The sequence below is a fragment of the Littorina saxatilis genome, linkage group LG17 (genome assembly GCF_037325665.1).
Source record: "Littorina saxatilis isolate snail1 linkage group LG17, US_GU_Lsax_2.0, whole genome shotgun sequence".
Lineage (NCBI taxonomy): Eukaryota > Metazoa > Mollusca > Gastropoda > Littorinimorpha > Littorinidae > Littorina > Littorina saxatilis.
This window is the reverse complement of record NC_090261.1, coordinates 26,906,179-26,928,789: the sequence shown is the minus strand read 5'-3', so window position 1 is coordinate 26,928,789 and position 22,611 is coordinate 26,906,179. Positions and strand designations below refer to the sequence as shown.

The following is a 22,611-nucleotide window of genomic DNA, read 5'->3' as shown; positions in this document are numbered from 1 at the left end:
AGCCGGGGGAAGAGTTAATTGTTTAATTGTCACAGTATGCGACATGTCTTCCTTCTAGCCATACTATATGATGTCGGGAGCAGATATAACCTGGTTACTGGTGTGTTTTCTTTTTATTTAAATGTCGGGAGCAGATGTCAGCCAGTGAAGATAAATTGCCATTATTTAATACTAACGTTACAAGAAATAATGAATGGCTGCTGACATCAGTTGATCATGTTTAAAATCAAGGATAAGCCACAAATTGTTTATATAATAGCTAAAGTTCTTCAACTTCAGGGGGGCTTTGCCCCCCAGACTCCCCAACGGGACCCTGGACCCCAGGTTGTAACCCCCCCCCCCCCCCCCCCCCCCCTGTCTCGGGCTTAACTGCTCCGACCCTGTAATCTGTGTTCAGTCCTAAGACAATGATTGTATGTATTGGTGTTCCCCTCTTGAGTCTTGTGCTTCAATGTTGCGGTGACTTTGGATGAGCCAAAATAATAGCCGAACATTTTCTAAGATGTCTTAAAGCTTTCTGACAGTTTTGGCCAAATGTTCCAACATGAAAATGTCTAGCAACACCCCTGCAATTGCATGCGATGTAACATACGATCATAGCCGCTCAACTTAGACTGAAGACAGTCGTCACAGTGAAGTGACAAGTCAAGTCAATATTTATTTCACAAAACCCCTAGGGTTACATGAATAAAAATAAAATTGCAATAAAAACGACAAAAAAGATATGTAATAACAGACACATAGATTTCAATGTATGTCTCTGGTAATAATGAGACACAACACTTTTAATTAACCGAAAATAAATCAAGCTTAATTCATAACTAAATAATTGTGATCATACATATTTTTACAGGAATGTATATGCTTCTGTGTTCATTTTTGTTTTAATAAAAAAAAACGTTATCAAATAATCAGAACTCTTTCAAATTACTCTTAATAAAATATATTAAATTCAATAACTTTCCTTTTTTTTTGTTAATTCAAATAAATGTTTAAATTTGACTGCATTTGAATTTCTACGAAAATACAATGGTAACAACCTTTTCCTCAAATGTTAAAAAAAATGACACTGAAATATATAATGAAATTCATCTTCGAGTTCTCCAGACTGGCATTTAACACATATTCTTTCGTTATGTGGTATATTTAACATTCGGCCTTTCTGTATTGGCAATTTATGATTTAATGTTCTAAAACGTAAAAAAGAGAGTGCTAGGTTATTGGGTAAAATGTTCAAATAATTTTCAAATATAAATGTATCTTTAAACAATCTATAATTCAAACAAGTTTCTTTTTCGTTTAATTCTGAAAACCACGATTGTATATATATATTGATCTTTTCGGCATTGCAACGTTTTCAATTTAAACCATTTTTCGGAACATCGTAAATTAAACTGGTCATGCCAAAGACCACTGAGCATTTAAAGTTGTTTCAACATGTTTTAAATGGGGTGCTTCATATATGTTATTTACAAAACACCGCCTAAATCAGTATATATTGTAGAGAAAGTTACATTCCGGGGCCTGTGGTCTGGGTCTTGTCTTGATCGTTAGTTCTTCTTCGCACACACACACACACACACAACACACACACACACACACACACACACACACACACAACACACACACACACATGCTTCCTCTCCCTTGTACGTCACAACCCCCGTCTGAATTTCAAAGTCTAGTTGAAAGTACTGTTGGCGCTAGTATGACGTAAAAGTATGGTGCCAACTGAGGGGAAAAAATTCTTCGTAACAAGGGGAATAATGTTTTGTAAGGGGAATAATAATGTCTTGCAAAATGTGTTAGGGGAGTAAAATTTTCGTACATTTTTACTCGCCGGGCGGGGGGAGTTATTTTTTCGTGAAGGGGAGTAAACATTTCGTACGAAATGTTTACTCGGGAGTACAAGGGAGTAATTTTCTCGTGTTAGGGGGGAGTACTTTTTTCGTAAGGGGAGTAACATTTTCGTACGAAATCTTTACTCGGGAGTAACATTTTCGTGGGAGTAATTTTCTCGTGTTACACCGGCCCGACACGACACTGGATGTTAATTACATCATGTCTGTCCACAACGTAAACGTATAAATGAATGAACAGATTTGTAAATAAAGCCTGGTAGCTGTCCTATTATCAATTAAGTACTTTTCATAATTAGATGTGAACTGCAGTTCTACTGCTCTTATATTTCTCAGAAGTGTCAATCAAAAACGTGAAACATTCGTGCGAGTTCCGTGAGCACTTTTCTACATTATCCTAGTACATAGAGCACTTCAAATCATTACTTTGCCATCCTGACTGCAAATTTACACCGTCTCCGTCTAGCAGAAGTAGACTGCTAAATATACATATCTTTTTAACTCTTTTATCTGATAGTTGACATGGATGAAAGCGGCGAAGTCATTATTCTTTCACGGTGCGAACAATGTCGTCTGCTCGCGTCATTGTGTATCGTCGCTATGCCGACAACACACGAAGCGGTGATCGGCCATCTTCGTGCCTGCTCGGGATTCTATTGAAAAACTGAAATGGCCTGCCACAGTGTGTAAGAAGGGTAGAGAAGTGCATCAGATCTTTTCCTTTTTCGACGAGAATGTGTTGTTTTTCGTTCGTCTAACAATGACTGGATAAAGTAAATGTGATTACTACTGAGCCAGTGAAGTGGAGAGCGCACAATTCTGTCGGATTTATTCATTTTTCCACTTCCTATTTTCTTCGACAACACTCGAAATTTCGCCGAAGTTGTGATCGACCACTTGATCATGCCGACTGGAACGAGTCGTATGTTTGGATAACACTAAGAGTGTAGCATTGTCAATCAACGGTGCCCGAGCGGCACTGAAAGATTCTGGATTGTACATGTGCCTCATACGCCCGCCTGGATGAACCTGCTTCTGCAAAGTAAGTCAATGTTTTATTTGTGTGTATAGAATAGAGTGTGTTCGTACGTTTTTGTTAGTATGTCGTGTGTGTGTGTTTTTCTCTCAATGGAATACGAGAGAGAGAGAAAGAGAGAAAGAGAGAGAGAGAGAGAGAGAGAGAGAGAGAGAGAGAGAGAGAGAGAGAGAGAGAGAGAGAGAGAGCAATCGGAACTTCGACTTTACAAATAGAGATCGAGTGTTTTTTAAACTGTGAAGTGATTTTGTGTGTGTGTGTGTGTGTGTGTGTGTGTGTGTGTGTGTGTGTGTGTGTGTGTGTGTGTGTGTGTATGTGTGTGTGTGTGTGTGTATGCGTGTGTGTGTGTGTGTGTATCTCTCAATGGAATACGAGAGAGAGAGAGATCATGGGTTCCACGGTTTCAGTTACAGTTATGTGAAAAGGACTGATACCTTGAAACATGACACTTTACTCCTGCCGAGTTCACCTTGCCTCTACCCCCCCCCCCCCCCCCCCACACACACCCACCCTCCGACTCCTTCAACCCTTGTTCTGTTCAACCAACCCCTGATTTACATTTATGCAACGGGAGGAAATGTTATTACCTGTTCCACTAGTTTAGTGCTGTTGATCAATGCACATTTTATAGATTGTACACCAAATCCCAGTATCGAAGTGGGTACTAAAGTCAGTGTCTGAATGGAGTGGCAAGTATTTGGGGCAAAGTCATAAAATATCAATGTTAACAGTGTTTGTACTTTTATGATTGAGCTGTACAACAGAAGCATGCATCATAGCATGTCACACAAGGTGTGCAGCGATTGGTATGACTTGTTTATGCTTTATTTTAAGATGTAGGTTGTCACAGTAACAACAGGTATAGTGAGAAAGTTCAAGTCCAGGGCCGGACCAAATGAGTTGTAAGGGGGGGGGTTCCTCCTTTTTTGGGGGGGCAAATCAGCGAAGTGGCGAAGCCACAAGCGCGCGCCTGCTTTATGCTCCCCCGGAAAATTTTTGAAAAACGGTTAAAATCTGTGCAATCTGGTGCATTCTGGGCCTTGTTTTGAGGGTTAAGAGCAGCATTGTTTTGGTGCTAAAACTAGTAAAAGTCAAAGCAAGGTACATGCTTTTTCCAGGGGTGGGGTTCCGGAACCCCTGGAACCCCCCCCCTGGGTCCGGCCCTGAAGTCCACTGCCTTGTGTTTTTTAGTTTTTCCTTGTTTTTTAATTTTAGTGGGTTTTTTTTCTCCAAAGCTTATTGCATGCAGTCATCATATAATTTGTTATAAACAGTATTCTGAGCATCATCATTTTTATATTGATTAGGGATGTTGCCACAAATTCATACCTATAGGACAAATGTCCTGAGCTCTTCGGCATCAATAGGACATTTGACTGCTTTCAGACATTTTAATAGGACATTATAATTTTGTGCAAAACACAAAATCATGTGCACACACACATATATCAGTATATGCACCGGCACCAACATTGTGTGTGTATATTGTTTTATTACTTTTGTTTCAAACAGGACACGCACACACACAAAGAAACAAACAAACTAAAAAGCAACCAAAAACTTCAGCACTATTACTTTGATTGGCACACAAAATGCATAATTTCTTGACAGAGCTTTTTCTTGACAGATTCGACAAAACAGTTTGCCTACATAGATGGTCTCTTTGCTGTCTAATTCTAACTAACTAGTATTACACAGGCTCAGCCATGAATAGTTAACCTTATGAAAATTATCAAATAACGCGCTGTCCGAAGGAATGGAGTTCTTGTCAGACAATGACAGCGCTCAGTGGAAATCGATAGGACATCTGACCGCCATGCGGCCATGTGAATCGGACATTTGAGCCTTTTAATCGGTCTATGTCCGATGCCTAACGACATCCCTGACCCTGAGATGATCATATTTTGGCAGAATTTTGGTGCCCCAAACAGAAATATCTCACACTTCAGTGGATCAGACCTAAGTTTTATCCTGCCAAAAAAGAAAAAGAAAACAAAGGCATTGTTTCAAAACATAACCTTTAGTGTATTTTTTTTTAATTATCATATTCTTGTGCTAGTTAGTTTGACTGTTTAGTTTCATGTACAGACTTCATGCAGTTTTGCAATGTGCTCTGATAATGCAGAGCATTTTTGTTCAGTATTCTTGGTTTTGATACAGTGTACAAAATTGGTTTACATAGAAAAGAGAGGTCTGTATTGCTCATTGTGTTTTAAAATCACTCTTGTTACTGTTAGTAATGTGTGTGTGTGTATGTGTGTGTGTGTGTGTGTTACACTTAGAGAGAGAGAGAGAGACAGAGACAGAGAGAGAGAGAGAGAGAGAGACAGAGACAGAGACAGAGACAGAGACAGAGACAGAGAGGGGAACAATTACATGAACATCAAAATTAACTATTAAAAGAAGAGACCGTTATGAAAAAAGTAAGGCTGAAAATGATGATAAAGGTAGAGGAATATGACAATAATGAAGGTGAATAATTCAAGATTATAAGATGATTAAACAGAGAGGCTGAGAGAGAGAGAAACAGGTTTTTATATTAGCTGTGAAGTATTTCAGGAAATTATTAACGGCAGGCAGTGATTTCCTTTCAGATTAATAAAACCTGATACTGAATGTTTAAAATATCATTGTTTATTTCAGAATATCGGATACTTGGCAAAAAGGGCGAGGGTACCTTTTCGGAGGTACTCAAAGTCCAAAACATCAAAGATGGCACGTATAAGGCGTGTAAAAAGATGAAACAGAGCTATGAAAGGTAAGAGTAGATACTGATGCTGTAAATGTACTAGTTAACATGAAGTTTTCAGGTGTTTAGTTGTGTTTGGTTGTTGTTGAGCATTCAGTGGAATGATTACAGTGTCTGCGGGATCAAAAGGATGTAAGACCACACATGTCTGACTGGTATACACTTGTTGTTTAGCCTAGCACACTTGAAACATTCAGAGCAACTTAATTGATACAGTGAAAGCCACTCTGTCAAATGGGAAGATTACCTGTTTGGCTGTTTTCAATCACCCTGCCATATTGGCAGCCATGCTCCATCTTCAGATATCAGAAGACTTTTAAAATGAAGCATCCTGGTAAAGTGATTTATTGGGCTGACATGTGAGCAGGTAACCATGGAATTACAGGACCACAAAGAATCACTTTCTGACCATATATATAATTATCATCAGTCTTCAAAAACAAACAAACAAACAAAGACAACAAACGCCTAACAACTTAACTGCTCAATTACTCTTGCCACAAAGCTTAGTTCAAATTAATAACTTGCCAATAGGATGCTACAGGTTACAGCAAAGTGCGCTCTGTGAAACATACAAGTTCATGTATTTTAATGATTGTAGGAAAACTGGCATAGCTAGGGCTGGGTAGACAGTGAGTCAGATTTGGTCAGGTTTCTAACTGCTTCTGATTTCTCCTTCACACATTTGTTTCTCTTCATGCAGTGGAGCCGCCATTGTAAGAACCCACTCACTCAAATCTCAGCCCACCAATTCACGACTTCTTCCTTTTAATACCCTGCTTTCTTCAATATTTTTTTATTTTTTTTAATGAAGTGTGTGAATTTACTTCCGTTTAGAGACTTCTTCTCTTGTTAAATCCTGGTTGCTTCAATGTTATGAGGTTAATAGAGAGGGATCAGTCACAGAAGTTCGGGAAAAGGGTGGACACAAAGGGTGGGGGTGAGGGAGAGGAACATGGTGTGGGGAAGGAAGGAGTGTCTCGATCAGCGATCAACACGCCCTAAAGCTAAACTAACCAATGCACTCTTGTTTCCTTTACGTATATTTATAAAATATATATATATATATATATATATACGACTTGTGTCTGTGTGTGTGTGTGTGTGTGTGTCCGCGATGCACGGCAAAAGTTCTCGATGGATCTCTTTCAAATTTGGTGGCCATATTCAGCTACACCCCGGACACAACCTGCTTGATGAGATATTTCAACACGTGCTCTCAGCGCGCAGCGCTGAACCGATTTTGGTTTTTCTCTGGATCCATTCCCAGTAACTCTTCCTTATCTTCTCCAGTGTTTTCAGCGTTTATCTCCCTTCCTTCGTGTGGCGTCAATCCATATTCCGTTTCTATTTTTAGAAGGTCACTGTCTACAACGCTCAATCCATATTCCCGTTATACTATTTTTACTCTTCTCCAGTGTTTTGCGCGTTTATCTCCCTTCCTTCGTGCGGTGCGCCGGCAAAGCCGGCGTACACCCGGCAAAGCGGCGCAGCCGGGTATTCGGCTCGACTTCTTCCCGGCGAAGCCGTACCCGGCGAAGCGAGTATTCATCTAGTATATATATATATATATATGTATGTATAACATCACATAACGGTAATTGTTTGTTGGTAGGTCCGTATTATGCCTCCAAGCTTTCACGGCTGACCTGTCGCTGGCTTGAAGAAAATCATGCTTGGGTCTATTTCAGCTTAACGACTTTCCGTTTTCAACTAATTAGCACGGTGCATGAACGCATTTCTGGAGCACTAACAGAACGGTGCATGGACTGGAGCACTAATATGAGAAACGATCAGAAACAGTATGTCAGTCCTGCATACAAATGCATAAGCTTTTATCTGTGCCAGAGTGGCCTTAGAACTGATTTTCCACAATCCGTGGCCAATTTGATCTTTGTCAAAGCTCGGTAGGTGGGCACACAAAATCTATCGGATTACAGATTGATCGCTTGGGTGGAAAACGTGATTACTTAATGAGGATTTGAAGGGGCTGATAATACTATTACTACCGTGACCCACAAAATCGGATCGGCAACGCTGAGGCATGGTCAATATGGGATTAAGTCCGTGCTTTTGTCCCGAGGTGTAACCTTTGATTGCCAGTGCTCTCTCTCTCTCTCCCCTGTGTGTGTGTGTGTGTGTGTGTGTGTGTGACTGAGGAGTTTGACTCGGGAGGAGGAAGAGAAAGAAAGTGTGAAGCAGACGAACACGACGATATTTATCTGCATTCAGAGAAGAAAACCCAATCAAACGGGATCGGCTCGTTACTCCCCCTTAGGGTTAGGATTAGGGTTGGGTTAGGGTTAGGGTTAGGGTTAGTAACAAGCCGGGGGAGTAACGAGCCGGGGGAGTAACGATACGGGGGAGTAACGAGATGCTCACTATCAAACTAGGTCTGCTGGTACCAGGCAGTATTAAACACCGAACGTCATTCCTTGCTACTAGTGTACGTCATTCATTGCTACACTGGCCTATCAGCAACTTTCCTGATAAATATCAGGCTTGGTCAGGAAGTCAAGAAACCACGCGTACATATTTGAAAGCAAACTCGATCCATCCACCCACATATCGGTCGATTCGGGTATCTCAATCTACCCTGATCAAGGATGCCATTGAAACCAGAGGGGTCAACAATACCCCCCTAAAGCGATTATTGACTGACCACAAGCGTTCAATACTCCAGGGACAGCGGCACTGTTTTGGTGTTATACCCGGCCGTCGAGATTTATATGGTCGGAAGTTGTTAGTCTTTGATCTTGGACTTAGTATACACTTGCTAAGATGGTTGATCACGACCAGGTGCACAGTGATTGTGTATAGTGTGTGTATGTGTGTGGTAAAAAACAACGGAAACACGCGCACACGCACGCAGACATACACACACACACACACACGCACACACACACACACCCAAGGATATATATATATATATATATATATATATATATATATAGAGAGAGAGAGAGAGAGAGAGAGAGAGAGACTCCAGAATACCCCTTCCTCGGACCCACCAACCAACCCCCCCCCCCCCCCCCCATATTTATCACGGGATTTAATGGGGACTTTGGTGTCTGACGTGTGGTTTGCGGCGGGTGGACGAGAGGGAACAAAATGATTTATGACAGTACTGTCACCGATATAGACAGCTTAGTGACCTGGTGGCGACCCCAGAAATGACATGTAGTTATGCTGATTCTTGCTGTCCTCTTCTTCTTCTTCTTGGCGTTCGCAGAGGTTACACGATCAGTCCAGCACTCACTGGTGATATATGTTGTCGTTTTCTCCAACTCCTGTCGACTGCCATAAAGTTTGGTCTGCAAGGGATTTGGTGACGGCCACACTTGCCGTCCTCAAACGACCCCCCATAACTTTGGGGAACAGATTCCACAAAATGATCATCTATATATATATATATATACGACTTGTGTGTGTGTGTGTGTGTGTGTGTGTGTGTGTGTGTGTGTGTGTGTGTGTGTCCGCGATGCACGGCCAAAGTTCTCGATGGATCTCTTTCAAATTTGGTGGCAATATTCAGGTACACCCCGGACACAACCTGGTCGATGAGATATTTCAACACGTACTCTCAGCGCGCAGCGCTGAACAGATTTTGGTTTTTCTCTGGATCCATTCCCAGTAACTCTTCTTTATCTTCTCCAGTGTTTTCAGCGTTTATCTCCCTTCCTTCGTGTGGCGTCAATCCATATTCCCGTTTCTATTTTTAGAAGGTCACTGTCGACAACGCTCAATCCATATTCCCGTTATACTATTTTTAGAAGGTCACTGTCCCGGCTAAGGCGGGTATTACTCTTCCTTATCTTCTCCAGTGTTTTGCACGTTTATCCCCCTTCCTTCTTCCCGGCGAAGCCGTACCCGGCGAAGCGGGTATTCATCTAGTATATCTATATATATATACGACGTGTGTGTGTGTGTGTGTGTGTGTGTGTGTGTGTGTGTGTGTGTGTGTGTGTGTGTGTGTGTCCGCGATGCACGCCCAAGGTTCTCGATGGATCTGTTTCAAATTTGGTGGCCATATTCAGCTACACCCCGGACACAACCTGCTCGATGAGATATTTCAACACGTGCTCTCAGCGCGCAGCGCTGAACCGATTTTGGTTTTTCTCTGGATCCATTCCCAGTAACTCTTCCTTATCTTCTCCAGTGTTTTCAGCGTTTATCTCCCTTCCTTCGTGTGGCGTCAATCCATATTCCCGTTACTACGTTACTATTTTTAGAATGTCACTGCAGTGTCCAGAACGCTTTCCTTGCACCCGTAAGTTGTTTCTTACTGTAAAAGTGAAAATGTCGAATCAATTTATAGCCACGCGAAAACTACACTGTTATCTATCTCTATATATCAATAGATATAGATATACATATATATATACGGCTTCTCTGTGTGTGTGTGTGTGTGTGTGTTTGTGTGTGTGTGTGTGTGGGCAACACCTGTGGATTGTAGAGTTCTGTTTGTGATGTGGTCTGGCGGCTTTGGTGTGTCTGTATGTTCAGGCCTTCCTTCGAGAAGCCATAACAGTTATTCTCAATCCCGTTTGAGTGGACTTCGCCTTCAAAGGTGATTGTGGTGTTTCGGCACTCGGTTACATTTGGCGTCGTCGACAGCGATGGGACTCGACATGAAAATAATGTTCAGGCCACTGAATCATTTTCGTGCTGTTCCCATTCCACTTGGGAGGGACCTAAGCTTGGCGGGTCCATGGTTCGGAACTTTGGGGACAAAGTTCATTCAAAGGGGGTCGAGTGTGACAGGGAGACTACCGTCGCCCTTCACAGTAGACTCTGCAGAGTTGTTCGCCTTCGAAGTTGTGGGCTTTCCTTGCATGTACCCGTAAGTTGTCCTCACTGTAAAAGTGCAAAGGTCGAATCTATTTATCGAAAAATCCACTGTCATCTATCTCTATATATTTATATATATATAGATAGATATATACGGCTTCTGTGTGTGTGTGTGTGTGTGTGTGTGTGTGTGTGTGTGTGTGTGTGTGTGTGTGTGTGTGTGTGTGTGTGTGTGTGTGTGTGTGGAGGCAACACCTGTGGATTGTAGAGTTCTGTTTGTGATGGGGTCTGGCGGCTTTTGTCTGTCTGTATATTCTGGCATTTGAGAAGCCATAACAGATAATATAGGACTTAGAAATAAGCTCTAAAATTCTCAATCCCGTTTGAGAGGACTTCGCCTTCAAAGGTGATTGTGGTGAACCGCCACGCTGTCTGTCTCTGTCTCGCGATTCACCCCGGCGAAGCCGGGTATTCCTCTAGTATATATATATATATATATATATCCGTATCTCCATACCCTTTCGCGCGGAGTGAGAGAAAAATTGTTGATCGGCATCTGGGAGGCACCGCTGAGTGGTAAAAATGATAATGTTTACCCTATTTATATTAGCCGCATCTAGTGCTCGGAGAGTCATTCTTGGTCACCTGTCACTGTCTGTCTGTTTGCCCGTTTGGCTCTCTCTCTCTCTCTCTCTCTCTCTCTCTCTCTCTCTCTCTCTCTCTCTCTTTTCTCTCTCTCTTCTCTCTCTCTCTCTCTGTTTTGTGTGTTGATATTTGCAGTACAGACAGAGACGTGTGGTCCTAGCAGTGACAGAGAGAACACGCAGACGTTGTGACAATCTAATCAACATCCTTCACCACTCCCCTCATGTCGGCCACGCCCCACGAAGATCGTTAAAGATCGACTGCTTCCTTCTCTTGTACACGCTCATGCTCACCTATGACGGCTTACTAGTGCCAAAACCTGGGGTTACCCATTATCACGTGATAATTACTAATTAACGCTGTCAGTTACTGTTTTCACTTGTTAGTTACTCATTTTCACGGGATAATTAGTAATTTTCCCGAGAAAACTACTACATTTTAGTTTTGGCACTAGCAATCCGTCAGGAAGTGAGCCAAAACTAAAAATTAGTCATTAAGTGATTAACAGGTGAAAGTTAGTAATTTTCCCGGGAAAATTAGTAATTAACACGTGAAAATAGTAATTATCCAGGGAAAATTACTAATTTTCTCTTGATAATTACAATTATGAAGTTTTGGCACTAGTGAGCCCTATGACGGCTTACTAGTGCCAAAACCTGGGTGTTAGGAAACGCTGCCGTTGCTGAACTTTGGTTCAGTTTTGTGTGTTGCATGTAGTTGAGTTATTTGTACTTTGTGGGAAAGTACCGATATTATATTTTGTAAACACAATATTTATGTTTGGACGAGAATGCAGGTGAACTTTCTAGTCCTGTCAAAACAAGTTGTTTACCACGTTGTTTTGAGTCGTGGGTTCGTGGCGTTCGCTTGGATTAAGTGCGTCGGCACTTTTGATGTACGTCACAGAGAATGTCACTATTCTTGTCCATGGACAGTTCATCTAATTTTTGTTGTATCATGTTCGGTCTGGAATATTCTCGAGATTGAGTATTTACTATATAGGCCAGCGCGATTTGTATGTTAAAAAGGCTTCTACTTTGAGTTCTGCTACGATGTGCAGTTGTATGTATGGAATGCTAAATAAATCCTCGAACTCAATTTGACGAGTTTTTGTCTGCTGCTGTGAAGACGGGCCACATAGAATAAAAGAACACAACTATACGACATTTGAGAACTTCGTCAATCTCAAGTGTTGTGTAACACTGGGGTTACCCATTATCACGTGATAAATACTAATTAACGTTGTCAGTTACTGTTTTCACCTGTTAGTTACTCATTTTCACGGGAAGATTACTAATTCTTAGTTTTGGCACTAGCAAGCCGTCAGGAAGTGAGCCAAAACTAAAAATTAGTAATTAACACGTGAAAATGGTAATTATCAAGGGAAAATTACTAATTTTCCCTTGATAATTACAATTATGAGGTTTTGGCACTAGTAAGCCGTCATACTCACCGCCACATATATATATATCTGTCCGAGCGTTTAAAGGCGATGAGAGCATCCTTCTGCGTGGACACATTCCAAAAATCAGCAGTCGGGATGCTATTTGCATGTGCAGAGCGGGATTTGTTTGATGAATACATTATTTGAAGATTGACATATGTTTAATTCTTACCAAAAAAGCAACACCCACCCTGCTGTAGATGTTTGGTGGGTGTTTAAGTATGTTGTTATCCTATGTAAAAGGTGGGAAAGATCTATTGTAATTTACCAAGTGGTCAACACTGGAGAAAAGGTGCTTTTCAAATACAGAGAGACTTCAGACTCAGACTTGACTCGATCGTCAGTTATGTGTGTTTTTATATTTAGTCAAGTTTTGACTAAATATTTTAACGTAGAGGGGGGAATCGAGACGAGGGTCGTGGTGTATGTGTGTGTGTGTGTGTGTGTGTGTGTGTGTGTGTGTGTGTGTGTCTGTGTGTGTGTGTAGAGCGATTCAGACTAAACTACTGGACCGATCTTTATGAAATTTGACATGAGAGTTCCTGGGTATGAAATCCCCGAACGTTTTTTTCATTTTTTTGATAAATGTCTTTGATGACGTCATATCCGGCTTTTCGTGAAAGTTGAGGCGGCACTGTCACGCCCTCATTTTTCAACCAAATTGGTTCAAATTTTGGTCAAGTAATCTTCGACGAAGCCCGGGGTTCGGTATTGCATTTCAGCTTGGTGGCTTAAAAATTAATTAATGACTTTGGTCATTAAAAATCGGAAAATTGTAAAAAAAAATAAAAATTTATAAAACGATCCAAATTTACGTTTATCTTATTCTCCATCATTTGCTGATTCCAAAAACATATAAATATGTTATATTCGGATTAAAAACAAGCTCTGAAAATTAAATATATAAAAATTATTATCAAAATTAAATTGTCCAAATCAATTTAAAAATACTTTCATCTTATTCCTTGTCGGTTCCTCATTCCAAAAACATATAGATATGATATGTTTGGATTAAAAACACGCTCAGAAAGTTAAAACAAAGAGAGGTACAGAAAAGCGTGCTATCCTTCTTAGCGCAACTACTACCCCGCTCTTCTTGTCAATTTCACTGCCTTTGCCATGAGCGGTGGCCTGACGATGCTACGAGTAAAATGGCATTGCGTTCAGTTTCATTCTGTGAGTTCGACAGCTACTTGACTAAATATTGTATTTTCGCCTTACGCGACTTGTTGTTTGTTGTTGTTGCCGGTTTATGAAGCTATATACACTAATGTCGTAAAATCTAAGGCGTGGAATCTTTGCAAATTCTCGTCGAGTTGTTTTACTGCTCTTGCAATCAGCCGAACGTTTGACAGAAGCAAAGGAAGAAGGATAGCTCGTAAGTATATTTTCATCAACGTGAGTCATACCTATGAACGAGGACATTCGTTAAAACCCTAAGACACGTTGACAAAGGCCTATCTTTTATTGAACGTTTTGGTCCGTTCAGTGTTGTTTTACCGTTAGATCTATATATATATACGACTAGTGTCTGTGTGTCTGTGTGTCTGTGTGTGTGTGTGTGTATCTGTCTGTGCGCGATGCACGGCCAAAGTTCTCGATGGATCTGCTTCAAATTTGGTGGGCATATTCAAGTAGACCCGGGACACGACACAACCTGGTCGATATTTCAACACGTGCTCTCAGCGCGCAGCGCGGAACCGATTTTGGTTCCACCTCAGCTATTTTGGTTCCACCTCAGCTTACCCGGGCCCCCATACCGACACACCATAGCCGCTACACCACATCACAACGCCAAAGTTCTCGGTGGATCTTTTTCAAATTTGGACACCGTATTCAGCTACACCCCGGACACAATATCATCGATGAGATATTTCAACACGTGCTCTCAGCGCGCAGCGCTGAACTCATTTTCGTTTTTGGGTTCATTTCACCATTATAAGTAACTCTTCCTTATCTTCTCCAGTGTTTGGCGTTTATCTCCCTTCCTTCGTGTGGCTTTCCCGTTCAGTTGTAAGTTACTACACTGCGCTGTCCACTGCGCTGAGCGTCTTCGGATATTCCCGGCGTTCTGTTACTGTTACCTATTTTTAGAAGGTCAACGCAGTGTACAGAACGTAAATTGGACCCGTAAATTATCCTCACTGTAAAAGTGCAAAGGTCGAATCAATTTATAGCCACGCGAAAAATACACTGTCATCTATCTCTCTATAGATACGGCTTCTCTGTGTTTGTGTGTGTGTGTGTGTAAGTGTGTGTGTCTCTATGTAATCAACACCTGTGCATTCTTCAGTTCTGTTTGTGATGTGGTCTGGCGGCTTTTGTGTAATTTTATGTACTGGCCTTCCTTTGAGAAGCCATAACTTGCTCAGTCCTGTTTGAGTGGAGTTCGCCTCCAAAGGTGATTAACACGGTTACATTCGTCGACAAGGATGGGACTCGATATGGTCAGGAATGGCATTATGGCCACTGAATCATTTTCGTGCTGTTCCCATTCCACGAATCTGGGAGGGACCTAAGCTTGGCGGGTCCATAGTTCGGACGGCTCTAAGTACTTCTTCCCGGCGAAGCCGGCTACCCGGCGAAGCGGGTATTCATTCTAGTATATATATATACGACTAGAGTCTGTGTGTCTGTGTGTCTGTGTGTGTGTGTGTGTATCTGTCTGTGCGCGATGCACGGCCAAAGTTCTCGATGGATCTGCTTCAAATTTGGTGGGCATATTCAAGTAGACCCGGGACACGACACAACCTGGTCGATATTTCAACACGTGCTCTCAGCGCGCAGCGCGGAACCGATTTTGGTTCCACCTCAGCTATTTTGGTTCCACCTCAGCTTACCCGGGCCCCCATACCGACACACCATAGCCGCTACACCACATCACAACGCCAAAGTTCTCGGTGGATCTTTTTCAAATTTGGACACCGTATTCAGCTACACCCCGGACACAATATCATCGATGAGATATTTCAACACGTGCTCTCAGCGCGCAGCGCTGAACTCATTTTCGTTTTTGGGTTCATTTCACCATTATAAGTAACTCTTCCTTATCTTCTCCAGTGTTTGGCGTTTATCTCCCTTCCTTCGTGTGGCTTTCCCGTTCAGTTGTAAGTTACTACACTGCGCTGTCCACTGCGCTGAGCGTCTTCGGATATTCCCGGCGTTCTGTTACTGTTACCTATTTTTAGAAGGTCAACGCAGTGTACAGAACGTAAATTGGACCCGTAAATTATCCTCACTGTAAAAGTGCAAAGGTCGAATCAATTTATAGCCACGCGAAAAATACACTGTCATCTATCTCTCTATAGATACGGCTTCTCTGTGTTTGTGTGTGTGTGTGTGTAAGTGTGTGTGTCTCTATGTAATCAACACCTGTGCATTCTTCAGTTCTGTTTGTGATGTGGTCTGGCGGCTTTTGTGTAATTTTATGTTCCGTTCAGCTCAGTATGCTGTCAGAGCCCACGCGGTAGAGAACTCTGCCTGCGAGGTCCTGACTGACTTTTTTCCTCAGCACCAAAATTATGAGGCCAACACCAAACATAGCACTCAACTCTTGGCCAAAACGCTACCCTTATCCGACACAGTAAACCGCATTCTAGCCGATAGCGGGGTGAAGGTCAGTGAGCTGGCCAAGGTCCCCCCGCCCTCCTACCCGCCTTGGCTTGAGGAAACCCCTACTATCATATACGACAGTGAAGATAATACTACCAAAAAAGATAACCCCGTCTACCTAGCTACTGTCACAAAAGAAACCCTAAACTACAAATTCTCGGAGCATTTAAAAGTCTTTACTGACGGATCCAAATTTGCAGACGGCAGCGTTGGCTGCGCCTTTGTGATCCCAGATCTCAAAATCTCAAGGAAATATACTCTTAATAAAGACATCTCCATATTCTCAGCCGAGCTATTTGCCTTGCTCATGGCATGCACTTTTATAAATGACCTCCCAGTCACACCGCGTGCGGTAGTTTTCTGCTCTGACTCGCGCTCTTCATTACAAGCTCTGCATCGAAACACATCAAATCGGGCAGAGCTACAAAGAGAAATCCTCTTTATATGTCACCAGTTAATCTCATCCGGCACATCCGTATCATTTCTCTGGGTCCCCTCTCACGTAGGGGTCCGGGGAAATGAACTGGCGGATGTCGCTGCCAAAGAAGCGGCAGAATATAGCCCAGCTAACACTAACATCGGCTACTCAGTAACCGAGTTCTACAGTAAAATCCGTAAACTCATTCGAAGTCAGTACGTAACATCTCTGTCCTATCAACCCATTGATATGAACGATCTACACCCCGATCTCCCAACAAACCTCCTCACTATCTTCAGACGCCTCCGTGCCGGCGGCTGCCGCTTCCATATCTTTAACAAGTCCTGCCATTGTGGAGAACCCTATTCATTTCAACACATTTTCGCTCCATGCGCTACAAATAGAATTACCTTTAAAACCTTATATGACCATATGCAGCTCCATGGTCTGAGTCCCCAGGATTATCTGCGCAGTAGCAGTTCTCTAGGCTGGTCACACAGCTTGCTGCTGTGCCGACTGGTCAGGGACTCGGACATGGGGCTGTGGGTATAACTAAGCCCAGATTATCACATCAGCGTGTTTCAGCTTGAGGTCGAGTGGCTCCCGCCATCCCTCCTGATTCCAGCGACTACCTTCTAGACAACATATCCTCACCCAAGGCCCACTAGTCGCCAAACTGTACATATTGTTTTTATTACCACGGCCTTCGTGGCTTACATCTTAATCCTTTTATTTGTAAAAAGTTTTGAGATTTATTGTTCGTGTTCCTCTTACTTGCTCATCTATTTGGTTTTATTGGTGATCCTGAAAGGTTCCACTTTTTAACTCGATTTGAAATAAAATAAAAATAATATTACAAGCCCGTTATTCAAGATATAGAATACAGACTTATAATTCTTACCAAGAAACATCTTAACTACTTTTCATTTTAACAAATTCCACAGAGCATTGTCAACTCAACCCCACCCCCTGCCCTCCTCTCCTTATTTTTTGTTTCTTTCTTTCCTCTTTTTGAAAGCGGACAAACACTCAAGTCCTTAATGGCTCAAAACCGTAGGACTTTTAATATTAATTTTAACGTAATTTTATGTACTGGCCTTCCTTTGAGAAGCCATAACTTGCTCAGTCCTGTTTGAGTGGAGTTCGCCTCCAAAGGTGATTAACACGGTTACATTCGTCGACAAGGATGGGACTCGATATGGTCAGGAATGGCATTATGGCCACTGAATCATTTTCGTGCTGTTCCCATTCCACGAATCTGGGAGGGACCTAAGCTTGGCGGGTCCATAGTTCGGACGGCTCTAAGTACTTCTTCCCGGCGAAGCCGGCTACCCGGCGAAGCGGGTATTCATTCTAGTTAATATATATATGACCTCCTAGTGAGTTCGATTCAACAGCACACAGACGCACATCAGAAAAAATGTCCTTTGCATGGCGTTGGTGCCATCTGGCTTGTTTTGGGATTTACTGGGCTTAACCCGCCAGAGAATGACTGTGTTATTGGATAGGTGGAAGTCTAACGATATGACATAACTTTGGTTTTAGTCGGAGTGGTGGTTGTGAGGGCAACAAGCACAAGGGAGAGCTGATTATTGCATAATTTCTCTTGACAGGACAATGCTTTTTAGCTTAGTGTGGGTTTTTTCTCCGCGAAAATGAGACTTATAGTTGGGGAGTTTGTCGTTGTCACGAATGTCACATGGTGCTCACTTCTTTCCGTTTACACTAAAGGGAATAGATATAGTTTGGTCAGGACACATTAAATATTTGTGTGTACTGTTCATTTAGATCAGTTGTGAAAGAAACTGATTCATTTTTTAAATGAGAAAACGGCAGACAAGTACTTAATCAACTTTGTCAATATTCACCCGCTGCAGAAATACATATATAGTAGTATGTATTACCACCAGGTGGCACTAAGCAAAATTTGATTGAAATTTTTGGGAGCACAGAAGCCCAAAATATGTCGGTAAGTGGCTTCTGGAGATAGAACTTGAACCTCGCAAGTCCAGATGGTCCAGTATGTCGAGGTCATTAAGTGCCGCATTCCCAGCAGCATTTAAACACGTAGAAACAACTAAGATTGCAAGGTTGGTTCAGTGGAAAGTATGACTGAGAAGCTCACAATGTACCTTTGTATTTATTTTCCATTGTTTGTTTGTCACAGTTGTTTGTGTGTGTGTGTGTGTGTGTGTGTGTGTGTGTGTGTGTGTGTGTGTGTGTGTGTGTGCGTGCGTGTGTGTGTGTGCGGTCAAAACATACATTGGCCCTCTACCAAAGAACATAATTAGTCTGCCCAAAGACTTTCTCGATGAAATAGTCATTGGCCCTCTACCGACCAACAATTAATTAGTCTGCCCAAAGACTTTCTTCGTGACTACTTCGTTCCTGATCAATGTTGTGAGGTTGAACAGCGTTAGAGGGATCGAGGGGCTTCCAAAACGAGGCAGGGGTGCAAGGGCTGGCCAGGCGGGGGGCAAGACTGCAGCGTTTAGTTCGTCACGGTGTGTGTGTGTGTGAGATTGTGTGTGTGAGATTGTGTGTGTGTGTGTGTGTGTGTGTGTGTGCGTGTGACGGTTAGTGTGTGTTAGTGTGTGTGGCTGGCTGGCTGTCTGTTTGGTTGTCCGTTAACCTGCCTGTCTTAGTGTGCCGGACGAATCAAAGACACGGCTAGTATTAGTACTAGTAAGGAGCAAGATGACGTGCAAACTGCCATGCAGCGGAATAGCATATCCCTAGCCTATTGGGTTCTTTCTGCCATCCATTCCTGTCAATGCAAAAAGGTCAGCCGGGTATAGAATCAGAATAAGACCCGATGACATGTCAGATTTGCCACACTTGTTCCCTCTAATATTTTGTTTTATCTGTCACCGTTGATGCCTGTGAACTCGTGGTTGTTAGGCGTATGTGTGCATTATGCTCGCGGGGCCACTTGGTGCAGAAGTGATGACTCTCATCATAATGGGTTGATGGCGTTTGCAGCAGTTTCCGTATATAAAAAGACCAAAATACTGTACTGACGTGTTTTTATTATTTTTGTTTTTTGTTTTTTATGTATCGCTCTCACGCGCAGTCTCCATTATGTTCTGTTTCCATGTATAGACAACCTTACCCCCATCTTTGGAGGATATTATTGACACCTTTCAACACATGTTTCCGCAGTTCATCATATGTTTTATTACATTTAGTCAAGTTTTGACTAAATGTTTTAACATAGAGGGGGAATCGAGACGAGGGTCGTGGTGTGTGTGTGTGTGTGTGTGTGTCTGTGTGTGTTTGTGTGTGTGTGTCTGTGTGTGTGTGTGTGTGTGTGTCTGTCTGTCTGTCTGTCTGTCTGTCTGTCTGTCTGTCTGTCTGTCTGTCTGTCTGTCTGTCTGTCTGTCTGTCTGTCTGTCTGTCTGTCTGTCTGTCTGTCTGTCTGTCTGTCTGTCTGTCTGTCTGTCTGTCTGTCAGTCTGTGCGTGTGTGCGTGTAGAGCGATTCAGACCAAACTACTGGACCGATCTTTATGAAATGTTACATGAGAGTTCCTGGGAAGGATATCCCCGGAGATTTTTTTTCTTTTTTTTTGATAAATACCTTTGATGACGTCATATCCGGCTTTTTGTAAAAGTTGAGGCGGCACTGTCACACCCTCATTTTTCAATCAAATTGATTGAAATTTTGGCCAAGCAATCTTCGACAAAGGCCGGACTTCGGTATTGCATTTCAGCTTGGTGGCTTAAAAATTAATTAATGACTTTGGTCATTAAAAATCTTAAAATTGTAAAAAAAAAAATATTTTTATAAAACGATCCAAATTTACGTTCATCTTATTCTTCATCATTTTCTGATTCCAAAAACATATAAATATGTTATATTTGGATTAAAAACAAGCTCTGAAAATTTAAAATATAAAAATTATGATCAAAATTAATTTTTCGAAATCAATATAAAAACTCTTTCATCTTATTCCTTGTCGGTTTCTGATTCCAAAAACATATAGATATGATATGTTTGGATTAAAAACACGCTCAGAAAGTTAAAACGAAGAGAGGTACAGAAAATCCTTCTCAGCGCAACTACTCCCCGCTCTTCTTGTTAATTTCACTGCCTTTGCCACGAGCGGTGGACTGACGATGCTACGAGTATAGTTTACGGTCTGGCTGAAAAATTGCATTGCGTTCAGTTTCATTCTGTGAGTTCGACAGCTTGACTAAATGTTGTATTTTCGCCTTACGCGACTTGTTTGTATATGCGCGTTTGTGTCTGCGCTCTTGACAAAGTCAGTATATATATTGTGCTTCTCATTACAAGTTTGATCGTTGGTGAAAGGAGGAGAAAAACGCTGAATGAACAGTGAACGATAAAATATTTGCACGAACATCCGCTCGCCGCATAGCACACACACACGCCATAGTCCAATGTAACGCAGATGTTTGCAGTGTTATGCACATTTGTGCTATCGTGGCAATCTCTTTCTCGCAAACCAAACCCATCGCTGTCACATAGACTGACACTTTAATAATGAAAGCCGAGATCAGCACCGCCACCGGAGGCGAGACAAAGTTCAAATCTCGTCCTGGCCTCCACGACACCGTGACAAAAATAACGAGATGATTGCAATCCATTGTCTTGGCTAACCAATTTAGCTCGGCTCACGGTCAGGAGGAAACGTGAAACCTCACACAGACAAATTCTGTCAACGGCCCGGTGTCGGTGCTTAGACCAGAACAGGGTGTTAGTGTGACTAAAGGGGTGTCGAGGTGGGATAGTAGGCCTGTTGTTGGATTGTGTGGGGGTCTGAGGTTTCTAGGAGAGTGTTTTTACTAATAGTCGTGTCGATAAGCACAGGCACCGAACAGTGGTTGAGCAAGATGTGGACATGTTTTTCAGAGAGAGAGAGAGAGAGAGAGAGAGAGAGAGAGAGAGAGAGAGAGAGAGAGAGAGAGATTGTGTGTATGTAAGGGAAAGGCTCCTAATATGGACCGGCTCCTAATATGGACCACCTCCTGTTCTGACAAACTAACGGCGCTAAAGCGCTCAAAACAATTTCATTCGCTGTATTCACCCTCTTTGGATAACTTGCACATGTCAAAACAGTTGAAGAAACACAAACCTCAAAACCGTTAGGTTTTTTCCTCTTTTTTATATTTAGTCAAGTTTTGACTAAATATTTTAACATCGAGGGGGAATCGAGACGAGGGTCGTGGTGTATGTGTGTGTGTGTGTGTGTGTGTGCGTGTGTGTGTGTGTGTGTGTCTGTGTGTGTGTAGAGCGATTCAGACTAAACTACTGGACCGATCTTTATGAAATTTGACATGAGAGTTCCTGGGTATGAAATCCCCATACGTTTTTGAGTCACTTGAGAAAAAGTGACTCTATGTAATCGGTCAGTGTTAGTCTGTCCGGCCGGCCGTCCGGCCGGCCGTCCGTAGACACCACCTTAACGTTGGACTTTTCTCGGAAACTATCAAAGCGATCGGGCTCATATTTTGTTTAGTCGTGACCTCCAATGACCTCTACACTTTAACGATGGTTTCGTTGACCTTTGGCCTTTTTCAAGGTCACAGGTCAGCGTCAAAGGAAAAATTAGACATTTTATATCTTTGACAAAGTTCATCGGATGTGATTGAAACTTTGTAGGATTATTCTTTACATCAAAGTATTTACATCTGTAGCCTTTTACGAACGTTATCAGAAAAACAAGGGAGATAACTAGCCTTTTCTGTTCGGCAACACACAACTTAACGTTGGGCTTTTCTCGGAAACTATAAAAGTGACCGGGCTCAAATTTTATGTGAACGTGACTCATTGTGTTGTGAATAGCAATTTCTTCCTGTCCATCTGATGCCTCATATAATATTCAGAACTGCGAAAGTGACTCGATCGAGCGTTTGCTCTTCTTGTTTTCATTTGTTTGATAAATGTCTTTGATGACGTCATCCGGTTTTTCGTGAAAGTTGAGGCGGCACTGTCACGCTCTCATTTTTCAACCAAATTGGTTGAAATTTTGGTCAAATAATCTTCGACAAAGCCCGGACTTCGGTATTGCATTTCAGCTTGGTGGCTTAAAAAT

The 22,611-nt window shown here is 42.1% G+C and overlaps 1 protein-coding gene across 5 annotated transcripts in view; it reads left to right on the top strand.

Moving 5' to 3' along the window:
- Window positions 1-2,301: 2,301 nt before the first annotated feature.
- The window catches only part of LOC138952730 (MAPK/MAK/MRK overlapping kinase-like), a 64,039-nt gene continuing 43,729 nt past the window's right edge, over window positions 2,302-22,611 (top strand). For 2 of the 5 annotated variants that reach the window (XM_070324444.1, XM_070324443.1), the window contains exons 1-2: window positions 2,306-2,901; window positions 5,539-5,653. In XM_070324444.1, the coding sequence (XP_070180545.1) occupies window positions 2,883-2,901; window positions 5,539-5,653 (134 nt within the window). In that variant the 5' untranslated portion in view covers window positions 2,306-2,882. Of the gene's footprint in view, window positions 2,902-5,538; window positions 5,654-22,611 lie in introns of all 5 variants that reach the window. The other 3 variants (XM_070324445.1, XM_070324442.1, XM_070324441.1) reach the window with 3 other exon arrangements.